The 11463-nt window shown below is 36.4% G+C and overlaps 2 protein-coding genes and 1 long non-coding RNA gene across 8 annotated transcripts in view; 2 read left to right on the top strand and 1 right to left on the bottom strand.

The window, feature by feature from the left end:
- LOC107222777 (tubby-related protein 4) overlaps positions 1-2978 on the top strand; it is a 45922-nt gene extending 42944 nt beyond the window's left edge. For 3 of the 6 annotated variants that reach the window (XM_046735938.1, XM_046735935.1, XM_046735939.1), the window contains 4 exons: positions 26-139; positions 206-428; positions 542-727; positions 889-2978. In XM_046735938.1, the coding sequence (XP_046591894.1) occupies positions 26-139; positions 206-428; positions 542-727; positions 889-1005 (640 nt within the window). In that variant the 3' untranslated portion in view covers positions 1006-2978. The remainder of the gene's footprint in view (positions 1-25; positions 140-205; positions 429-541; positions 728-888) is intronic. The other 3 variants (XR_006903617.1, XM_046735936.1, XM_046735937.1) reach the window with 3 other exon arrangements.
- LOC124293742 overlaps positions 1-11463 on the bottom strand; it is a 96927-nt gene that overhangs the window by 8552 nt on the left and 76912 nt on the right. The window contains exon 4 of the long non-coding RNA XR_006903622.1: positions 10-162. This is a non-coding gene — a long non-coding RNA (uncharacterized LOC124293742). The remainder of the gene's footprint in view (positions 1-9; positions 163-11463) is intronic.
- Positions 5549-11460, top strand: LOC107222778 (sphingosine-1-phosphate lyase). The gene is made up of 9 exons (XM_015662284.2): positions 5549-5828; positions 7636-7790; positions 8148-8363; positions 8472-8680; positions 8916-9152; positions 9233-9442; positions 9613-9851; positions 10027-10294; positions 10382-11460. The coding sequence occupies exons 2-9, from the start codon at positions 7643-7645 to the stop codon at positions 10520-10522; spliced, it is 1668 nt and encodes a 555-aa protein (XP_015517770.1). The 5' UTR covers positions 5549-5828; positions 7636-7642; the 3' UTR covers positions 10523-11460.

The raw sequence follows: 11463 nt of genomic DNA, 5'->3' as shown, positions 1-11463 counted from the left end.
CTTACCGACCTTTCACTTCTCACAGAGGGTCCAGTCCAAGTGGCTCGATCGCTTCTTCGCTGGACGGACTCGCAGCTAGGCTGAGAGATTTCGACGAGAGTCACTCCCTGCCACCACCGTCTCCACGTCTGACTTCAAGGTAAGCGTTCCCCGATCGCGTAACTACAATTAAAGACGACCACGTCAATTACACTCCGTTTTTCAGATTGCCCAGAAGTTCACCTAGCAGCCCAGCACCGTCAAAGAAAGGGAAACGACCGGCGTCCGCTTCCCCAATCAGACGAAGGCTTTTGTCCAGTCCTCTGCTGAGCAGACGACCCAGAAAAAGTCGGGGGGAAAGTTCGGACGACGAAGGGTTGCCCCAGGAGGAATCGCCAAGGAATTATCGCAACTTGGAGACCTTCCAGAAGGCCCAACTTCGCCAAAAGGTGATTGGTTTTCGCATTCTCGTCAAGCGTTGACGTGTCGATCGGTTTGGCGTAGCTGGTTTCTCACGCTTGTTACTTGTCTTTTCACGAATCTGAATCTCTTAACGTTTCAGTTGAAACAGCGAGGCGCCGGATCCTCGGGGCATAAATCAGACATTTTCAACAAACGAGAGGAACTGCGGATGCACAACAAGGCTCCGATGTGGAACGAGTCGAGTCAGGTGTACCAACTCGACTTTGGCGGCAGAGTCACTCAAGAGAGTGCAAAAAATTTTCAAATCGAATTTAGGGGCAAGCAGGTACGGGAAAATTTGCGCATCTTTTCGCTGAAGTCAGGCTAATTAAATAAACTAATTTCGTTAGCGTGAAATGTAGGTAAAAACCAATCTTCTGCAAAAATTGTTTGACATGATTTCGAAATCGCGTGCAGAAAAAATAACAATATTTATCGTTTGCTTAGGTGATGCAGTTCGGTAGGATAGACGGTAAAGCCTACACTCTGGACTTCCAATACCCCTTCAGTGCATTGCAGGCCTTCGCCGTGGCACTTGCAAATGTTACACAGCGGCTCAAGTAACCTTCACTCTCCAGTACTTCATTCGATATATGTACGGATCCGGTTACGATTGGCATCGCATGAATTTTCAGTAACAAAAGTAAAAACCGACTAACAATAAGTCACACGCTTCTTTATTGCTAGAAACTCGAAAAATTTATTCGCTGCTCGGAGACCATGCATTTTCGTAGCCGCAATATTTTTCAAATAACATCACATGAGACTTACATATAGAATATATCTATAGACAAACGTACGCTAACATTTTAAAGGAATGTCGTCATTTCTAGTCGATCGTCGTCATTATTTAGATCAAGATGATCCACGAGCAGTATCGGCAAATTTTTAAATGCTGATTGCACAGTGATATTAGCAGTGATTGTTATTTTCATGAGTGTATGGAAAATGATTGTTCTTTTCTCTTAATTTCCTTAACATAAGACGCAGAATTTCTTAGCAATACGTTTTGAACGAATGGCCGAGTACTGTGTGTTTTTGTTTACGCATTTGCAATAGTGTCGATGTGAATGTATATCTACTTGTTGTAATTAAATGTTGCGAGTTTAGAGTATTGTTTAACAAATATTTGCTGTTTACAGGTCTGTGCGAAATTTGGAATACGAGTATTAATATAAATAATAATAACAACTCTACTAAAGTTCGATCGTAGCGCAATTATTTGTTTTTATATTTTGTTCTGTTTTTTAATTTAAGAAGATAATAACTATATCGATAGGTCCGCGTCGGCTACCGGTGCAAAATATCGCAGTTCAACGGAAAAAACGATCATTACTACTGAAAGTATAATTCATTGACCTTAGTAACAAAAATAGGCTGTATTGAGAAATAAACGTTATCTGTCGTGTAACTGAAATGTTAGAACCGTATTTCAACGAAACGTATGAAAATAGACAAAATCGGATGACAGGCTAGTTCTAGGCATCGGCTAGTTAAAATAAGTGACTCTTAAATTGTTGAACCCCGTTATTTTCTACGCGAAGAATATTTCTCGCTAAGTAAGTAGACGAGAGAAGTGAGAGTTTGTGCGAAAAATTACAAAATACTAATATCAAGCTTTATTCCCCTTGCCCCTTGTAATTTTTTTAGAATACCGTGTTTTCAGGCATGGTAGGGTGATAATCCGACATTTAGAAAACGTATTTTGTTGTAAACTCCGAGACAAACTTCGCGTAATTTTCTCATTCTTAGTATTGCTTTGCGTGTATTTTCACCTATGTTTTGTAGAATTTTGTACCATCATATCATAATAACAGAAGTGATGTATAAAAATTGAAAGCAAGCTGCAGCAGTAGATTTCTTTATGCTATATGAGTATTGCTTTAATCGTACCGTCCAGAACGTTTATCTATCATTTCTTCATCATTATTTTAACTACGATGTAACCGCCGGGAAATTTTGCCTCGTTAGTGTCACTGGTTCTGTATTTAAAATTGAAGAAACTAAGCACCAGCATTGAAAATTATTTTTTCAATGCTTGTTTGATTCGATGGGCATATAAAGTTCTTTTTATCAACAAATTATTACTGCTGTTCGAATAGTGAACGATACTGATTCGGAAAATTCGATGCGTATCCAACACTACGTTTTATTAATTTCACAGAACAATGGGATATGTTGTAATCTTCGATTTTTCCACACGGTTGATGAAACATATTGATTACTTCCTTCGATAATCGGCATTGTTATGATTACACTAGTTTTGCTTCAGCAGGAATTTACCATCTCAAGAATATAATATATAAATGTCCGGCCTGAATTTTGTCTAAAATGAAAATAAAAGGACGCCACCCATACCAAAGAAGTAAATAAAACCCTAAAGAAGATGATTGTTAAATATTCGCCGTATTCTTAATAAATAAAAATAACAATAATAACAAAACTAATAAATAAGTCACTAAACAAGTTTAAAAAAAAAAGCCTAAAATGATTAGATCAGTGTTACAGGGCCTACGGAATTTACTTAAATATTGATCGACGCAAAAAATACCGGCGAGTTTTGATCACAAGACACTGGATATGAGCCACAGGCCACCCTATATTAATATAAGTTCAATGTATAAAAACATAAATCAGATTTTAATATAAAAATAAACGATGGTATAAGTAAATGAACAAATAAATAAATAAATGAATAAATAAATAAATAAATAAACAAATAAATAAACACTTATACATAGATTGTGCGTTATTAAAGTTATATATACGTAGATCTGTAAAACGATTGGCATTTGTTTGAAGCCTATATTTGTAACGCGTATCAGCGTAAATACTTATTAAATTGTGTCATAGAATTGAGTTGCATGACTGTAAAGCCTTAAGCCGCAAATTCACGTGTGGCCCTATCACAAAACTGCGAGAATATAATAGTAATTATAACAGCACAGGATTGAATTTTATGAAAATGAAGAAAAAAATTCAATCAAGTTTGCAACTACTGTTAACGTGCAATATCAATACTTTAAATAATTTAAATACCAATCTTAACATAGGCATAATCATTTCAGTTCGCACGTATTTCGCATCTGTTCTATCCTATAATGTAACGTATTCAAATGTAAATTTCACGAAGAGCAGGGTAACTTATTCAATATTATTCCCACTAAATCTACGTGTATTTTGATTATCTTTATCTCTATGATATCATAAATTGATACGATACGCATAATAATTGCGTGCAGATGAAATAGTTTTCGACGAGTGGATAACACGTCGAATCGTTGGAATTATTTAGATCGATAAAATGCGAACACGTACACTTCTAAGAAGAAATCATAAATAAGTTCTAATTCACGCAATTAAGTTTTCCATCTATACGTATGCGATCAAATTCAGGTCACATTGATAAGTTGCAGACGAGCCTGCGTAATGCTTGTGAATGAAGAAAGAGTCTATCGTGAGTTTGCGCCTTTATTGTGATATAGATTTTTCATTGTTATACAAACGATTCATAGACGGACTCATAGTCAGTGGGGAAAGAAGGAAAGAAGCTGCTTCTCGTCGTGAAAAAAAAAAATGCAGATTAATTTTCAAAATTTCATGAATATATATCGGAGGCTTGGATCCTTTTCGCTCGGCGTTAGCTCAAGTTAGCTTTACATGTATATATTGATTTGTTATAATCAAGCTTTGGTTGAATTTTTCGTATTTTATAAACGTAATTGTAAGACATACATTATACATTATGCTTAATACTTCGCGGTTATATTATATATGTATATGTATACGTGCATATAAATATACATAAACAAAATGACTGAATACGATATGAGAAAGAATATTATCATTATTATTATTATTATTATTATTATTATTATTATTATTATTATTATTATTATCATTATCATTATCATTATGTAATTGAATAATGACGGTATTGTTTTTGTTCATTATATATTGTGCGGCATATATTATTGTTGATTTACTATTTTTCGCCAGGTGTATAATTATTCTGTATATGTGCAATGCAATTTTGTTATACAAGATACATTTAATGAATATAAAATATTTGTAAATAAAAAAAAAAAAAAAAAAAAAAAAAAAAACAGACTCAATGACGAATGATAATATCATTGTGAGTACCTGGAATATTTTTAATCAATTCCTCGTGTACTTCTCCTAGTATTCGGTAGAATTTTTTATTGTCTTCTTAATTACAGAGCTGTGAGACTCGCAATCAGTAGTAAAAAAGGGGGAATGAAAAAACTTGAAGCGATGAACAATCCAGTTTATAGAATTTCAAACTCTGAACGCGTCTGCAATATGCAGTTCATTGATCACCAATCAATTTGAAACGTTCATCAATTTCTGATCTTTTTTATAAATCAAAAAAGTATATCATTCTGAGTGATACACAAAGTTAAGTTTTGTGGTTTATCGATAAGGCAATTTGAAATTCAGTTTCGGAAAATCTTGTAATTTCGCCAAAAAATTTGAAACTTTTGAAAGATTCAAAATTTACATAATAATTAATAAATATTGTTAAAAATCACTAACACCGATGCATGCGTCAGATGTGTTTGAGATGATGATAATTTTAGTCAGGCCTTACCGACTGAGTCAAATATCATTTAGATTAACTTTTATCACAATCTATGCATCACTCAGATGAAAATGCCGCAGATAGCACACGGAACAAAAATGTTCAAAAAAGTTTTTGCTATATGAAAGAATAATGCAAGAAAATTTATACCTGCAATTAAAAGTAATTGAATGACAGACACGTGTATAATAGTCTTATTATTGCGTAAAAGAATAATTGTCTTCGACGATTTTTGTGTTTTTTATTAGATTAAAAACCGCGTTAGCTGTGACTTTTTCGGCCAAAAGATGCACGCAATGTTGCGATAACAGCCAAAACAAGGGAGATTCAACGCTGTCGGTAAAGACTGATTATATCATCTTTCGAATTGGCCCAATCACAAGCCTTGAAAATGCCTCCTCACGTGCCTCTACCGGTCAAAAGCTAAAGCTGCCCGATCCGAACTCTCGTAAGTCTGTTCAATAGTCGCGCTAAGTGCGTAAAGTCTATGTTTTAATTTTTTCCCCGTCTATGCTCCAAACCACTTTGCCGTCTAGTCTAACCGCGTAGGCAGGAATTTCACTCAGGGAAGAACAAAGAGCGACTTGCGCGACAAGGAACAAAGTGCGTTCGCCTTAATTGATACGAGTATAAACGGACAGCCGGTTCGGCAAAAGTCGTTCTTTATTGTCGGTGCAGCCGACGTTTTTCTCGTGAGCTGTTAGCGGTCGACGCGTACAATCAGCTGTGGTAAGTGCCAAGTATAGTTGGCGAGCTCCAAAACACCGGGGACATTAATTCCAAGGTAAGGAAATATTAATGAGGAGGAAAAAAAATTTCATAAATTAACGACCCGATTGAATGATTCGTGAAAAATTGAGCATTTCCGTCCTTTTATTGATATACGTAAAATAATGTTGCAATTTTGTTTCCAACATATTTATTTCTTTGTTTGATAAAATCGAGACATCTGGAGTATTATCGGCACAGTAATTTGAATTGTAGGTTAAAAGGACGAAACAAAAATGAATATTTTAATAGGCGTGGCTTCGAAATAACAATTATTCGGTCAATTTGTCTAGTACAATAAAACGTACTAGACAACTCTAACTACTCCAAATTTCAGCTGACACTTTTCATTTCGTATTATCGATTTACTTTGTAGCAAAAGCGAGTCTAAATTTTTATTAATTATACCGGTTAGCAAATGCATAATAGTTTTTTTTTTTTTTTTTTTAATCCCATGTTTGAGAATCGTATTGATTTTATACGTACGTATAAAAATACGAAAATATGTATCAATTGTACTTTCCTCAGATTTCGTTATTATAATCAGAAAATGGATTGCATATTTACGAGGAAAAGTATAAATTTAGTCTACCATCCTAAAACAAAAACAAAAAAATCGAAAATAAAAAAAAACAAAAATGCATATTTCTAACCGTGAACTTGACGTTACTTAATATGAACAAATTTGTAAAAAATAAACCTGCCTTACAGTTGGAAATTTTTGCCTAACTTTAATTTCATTACAGTTACCTCTTATTAGAGTTCAGAATTTTTCTCGCCTGTTCACAGAAATTAAGTTTTTTATAGTTATTAACGATTTTCTTCACTTTTGAGGTAAACGAAGTGAGATCAAACTATGCATTACTCAGGTATTATACTGCATTGTCGATAGCATTATCAGTACAAGGTTGAACTGATTTTTTTATCTTCCCAAAGTTTTTGACTTCATACTTGATAAGCTATATTAATATTAAAGGGAAAGGCAAATAATATAAAAATGTACGGTCTCTATCTTCAGATTTTTCGTCCAAGTAACCAAATCGCATCAAGTTTAAAGCAAATTTACTATAATTCCACAGTTGCTACTTGCAACAGTTGCCAATTCATCTCTAGGCATTACGTAGAAGAATTGACTATATTCACTGGTCTTATAATAGGACTTGTTTCTGAAATTTTTAAGATGATACTGTACGCACTTTTAACATCAATATATTGAGGTCGTGAAAAACGCGGTCAGTTTTGATACGAAAAATCGCGTTGATTATTCCGAAATTTATTACAATCTAATCATCTCGTCATCGCGTTTTACGACAATTAGAGTTGAAAAATAGTTTTAAAAAATCCGATAAAAGAGGAATCGACTAAAATCGATTACAGTTGAATCGAATTCAATTGGGTCAATCGGTAAAACTTGCATGCTAAGCTTATGGCTGCCATTGGAAAATGAATAGGAATTGATGGTTTTCAACGACGAGATCTTCATTTTTATCGGATTGAATGGGATCTAATCGAATTATTACAATATTTCTGCGCAAAAAACAATAGAATGCGATAAAAATTGACTAATTCAATAGGCTCATTCGGATAGCCATTCAATAGGAAATATATGAGATAGAAATCATTTAAAAAATATCGATCAGTCTGAATTTTTTTTTTTTTTTTTGATCAGGGTAGCTACATAGTCATTATACGACTGTAATCGCAAATAATATCTATCACTTCCGAAGTAATTAACGACTTTCTGATAGTTACAGAAAATCGAGGTCGCTTGACCCAGTCCATTTACTTCAACGGTAATTACCCAAAGTGTCCTAATTATTCAGGTACGGAATGACTGGCTTTCCCCCCTTTGAACTCTTCAGAGACTTGCTAAACAGCAGCTTCAAAGACAAAGAGCCGTGGCAAATCGTCACAATTACAACAACGACAGTTCTCGCGGCGGTCTGGCTTTGGGAATATTGTTTCGACGATGACGAGAGTAAGAAATTTTCACCATAACCATAGAGCATAAAGTTGAATGTATGAAGTAAATAGCTCCACTCCTCGATTGCCGCAAATGGAGAAAACTTGACAATATCGGGTGAAAGTTATTTAAGGATGATTAAGAAACCTTATTTGCGGCAAGATCACTTTATAATTCTGCAAATAAGCTCGTAGTCGACCTTGTTCACGAGATATGTACTGATAAAAGTTTCCACTTGACACAGATGCATCGTCATTGCTTGGGTGACATTGCAAACTATAAGAAGAAACATTTCTCGACCGTATTCCATCTCCAAATACTAAATATCCCGAAATTTCGAATAGATGTAATCAGTGTCCAATTCAATTCCAGGTCTGTACGATCGGGGAAAGAAGAAATTTTTCAAATTAGCTCGGTATGTACCATCTATCCGCGATAAAATTGATACCGAATTAGCAGCGATCAATTCGAATTTCGAGAAAGATGCTGCGCACCGTTTGACCGGCGTTCAATGTTTTACGAAGCTACCGGAAAAGGGATGGCGTCAAGAGGAAGTCCTCGCCATGGTTAACAAATGCGTGAATCTCGGTAAGAAGCCACGTTATATGTTTATACGTGGAATGCCAAACGTATAAAATGACGGAGGCTCAACTTGCGCTATTGACAAAAAACATTTCTTTCATCCACTCTATTCAGGAAATTACGATTGGAAATCGGGCAAGGTTTCCGGAACTGTGTATCGAAATGATGAGGAATTGATCGACCTTGTGACGTCTGTTTATGGGGTTGCCTCTTACACGAATCCCTTGCACGCTGACGTGTTTCCCGGGATTTGCAAAATGGAAGCAGAAGTTGTAAAAGCGGCGTGCAATTTGTTTCACGGTGGATCGGAGTCATGCGGAACGGTAGGTGGAAAATTTTCCCGCCGTCGCTGAAACATCGATACTTAATACGTATTAAAAGAAAGAGAAAAACAAAAATAAAAAAAAAAAAAAAAAAAAAAAAAAAAAATAAAAAAAAAAAGACAGCAACGCCATCGGCAGCAGACATGAAAACGAAACGAATAATGTAGGGTGATCGATACTGATCGATAAAACTTTGAAGACAAACCGTTTATTTCTTGAATGATGCTTTGCTTAGATGACCACCGGAGGTACGGAGTCTATATTAATGGCGTGCAAGGCACTGCGAGATTACGCCAAGGATGTCAAAGGTATAAATAAACCGGAAATGGTTGTGCCGACTACAGCCCATTCCGCTTTTGATAAAGCCGCACAATATTTGAAGATCAAGACAATCACGGTTCCGGTAAATCCGAACAGTTTCACCGTCAGTATTGAGTCAATGAGAAAAGCTATTACCAAAAATACAATCATGGTAAGGAAGTTCATTTTCGTTACTGCTAGGTTTAATTTGACGACGATTGGTTGAGCCGCGGTTTTATACCCTCATTTCAGCTAGTCGGCTCAGCCCCGAATTTCCCTTACGGAACAATGGATAACATCGAAGCGATATCAAAGCTCGGCGTTGCGTACAACATTCCGGTTCACGTCGACGCGTGTCTCGGAGGATTTTTGATCTGCTTTATGGAAGCTGCCGGATTCTCTATGCCACCGTTTGACTTCGCTTTGCCTGGTGTCGTCAGCATATCGGCCGATACCCACAAGGTGAGCCGGTTCAAGGGATTGCTCTTACTTTCAAAATCACTTCAGGATAACGGAAAATCGAGATTTCATCTCAATAAACGCCGCAATTATCCATTATCAGAGTTTAACGAACGAGTGGTTTTAAGACCGAGGGACAGCCGTGAAATGAGAATTGGTTTTCACTGTTTCAGTACGGATACGCGCCCAAGGGTTCATCGATAGTTTTGTACAGAGAAAAGAAGTACAGACACTATCAATACACGGTAACGACTGATTGGCCGGGTGGCATTTACGGTTCACCAACGGTGAACGGTTCCAGAGCAGGAGGCATAATCGCGGCGTGCTGGGCGACAATGATGTACTTTGGAATGGACGGTTACGTCAAGTCCACCAAGAAAGTGATCGAGACGACGAAGTACATCGAGCAGGAGTAGGTTTCCGATTTTGCGTGACTTTGTTGATCGGGATTGTAGCCTTGAGAAAACCGCTATTCGTTATTACGTTCATCTTCGAAGCTTAGAGATTGAAGAGATTAATTATTAGCGTGACCCAGTTCGTTACGAACTAGCATTTAAGGAAAAGATTAACTACCGTTTAACCTGCAGGTTGAGGAAGATGGACGGAATTTTCATATTCGGACTGCCTGCCACGTCCGTGATTGCAATCGGTTCGAAACAGTTTCACATCTACAGGCTCTCGGATGCGCTCGGTGCTAAAGGCTGGAATCTTAATCCGCTACAATTTCCCAGCGGTATTCACATATGCGTGACTCATCTTCACACCGAGCCGGGTTTTGCCGATAAATTTTTGGAAGACGTAAGAACGGAATTGGCCGTCATTATGCAGACGCCTGAAGCCCCCGTCGAAGGAAAGGTAATTTACCTTACCCGGTTTACCATTTACTCGTTATCACGTCACTGAAAATGTATGAAAACTGAACGTTTCGTCGTTTTTTTTCAGCTCGCCATGTACGGCATGAGCCAGAGTATCCCGGACCGAAGCGTCATCGGTGAATTCACCCGATTTTTCTTGGACTCAATGTACTACATACCGAGTGACGAAGTCGAGATCAAAGCTAACGGAAAGCCTCCGGGATCGTAAGGAGAAGATGAAAATCGAAATACGTTACGATGCTGCGAATACAAAGATTATCGTTGTGTGACGGCGTGATAGAATTATTTTTTTTTTTTTTACCAATCCGTCAGTTTTAGCTTACCGAACTTTTTTTTACTCCATCCCAACGGAGAAAACTTAAGAATCCAGTACAAGCAATGGCACATTTAAATAAACTTACAAACACGCGTGTGTATAAAACATGCGAACGCGTTACCTATAAGTTTCAATAGCAAGAATATACATTTATTATGTAATTATCAGCGGTTTGAGCTCATATTTGCTATTCCTCAAATTCTTCCGTGTATTATTTTACAATAGAAAATATTCTCAAACTACAATATTGTACATAGTGTTACTTTTTGTATGTAACATAAATTAAACTTTGTTCAATTTTAAATAATGCCTCTGTCGTCTGGTTTTTCATGACCCTCGAATTGTGTCTTGCAAAAATAAGATTATAACGAACAAACATGTTCGATTCGAAGTTTCAGCTTCAAAAAATAGCGAAAAATTATTGGTCAGTTTTCATGACGAACTTTGTACCTTCGTCGGCACTTGGTTTAACATTTACCGACGAAATCGTTTCTACCAACGCAACGTGTTCAAGTTGAGAGCCAGAGGGAGCTTTATGCACGATTATTGGAACAAAAGTGTATCTCTGCTCTGTTGGCAAAATCAATTATTGCAATCATTCGGTTATTCAAATCTTCATTCCCTGATAAAAGAAAAACGAACCACCATCAATCTCATAGAAAAAGTTATGAACATTAATAACCAATGAGAGATGAGAAAAATATTTGTTATTTAGTTACATATCCTAGAATAATGTGGACACATGTCAGCAAGTGAGCTGGAAGAAAAATTTGCCGCACTTTGATATTGCTGTAGAAATATTTTGGTAAAATAAAACGTCGATATATATATAT

This window comes from Neodiprion lecontei, chromosome 3 (genome assembly GCF_021901455.1).
Source record: "Neodiprion lecontei isolate iyNeoLeco1 chromosome 3, iyNeoLeco1.1, whole genome shotgun sequence".
Taxonomy (NCBI): Eukaryota; Metazoa; Arthropoda; class Insecta; order Hymenoptera; family Diprionidae; genus Neodiprion; species Neodiprion lecontei.
Note: the sequence above shows the minus strand (reverse complement) of the source record. Positions and strands in the feature narration are given on the sequence as shown.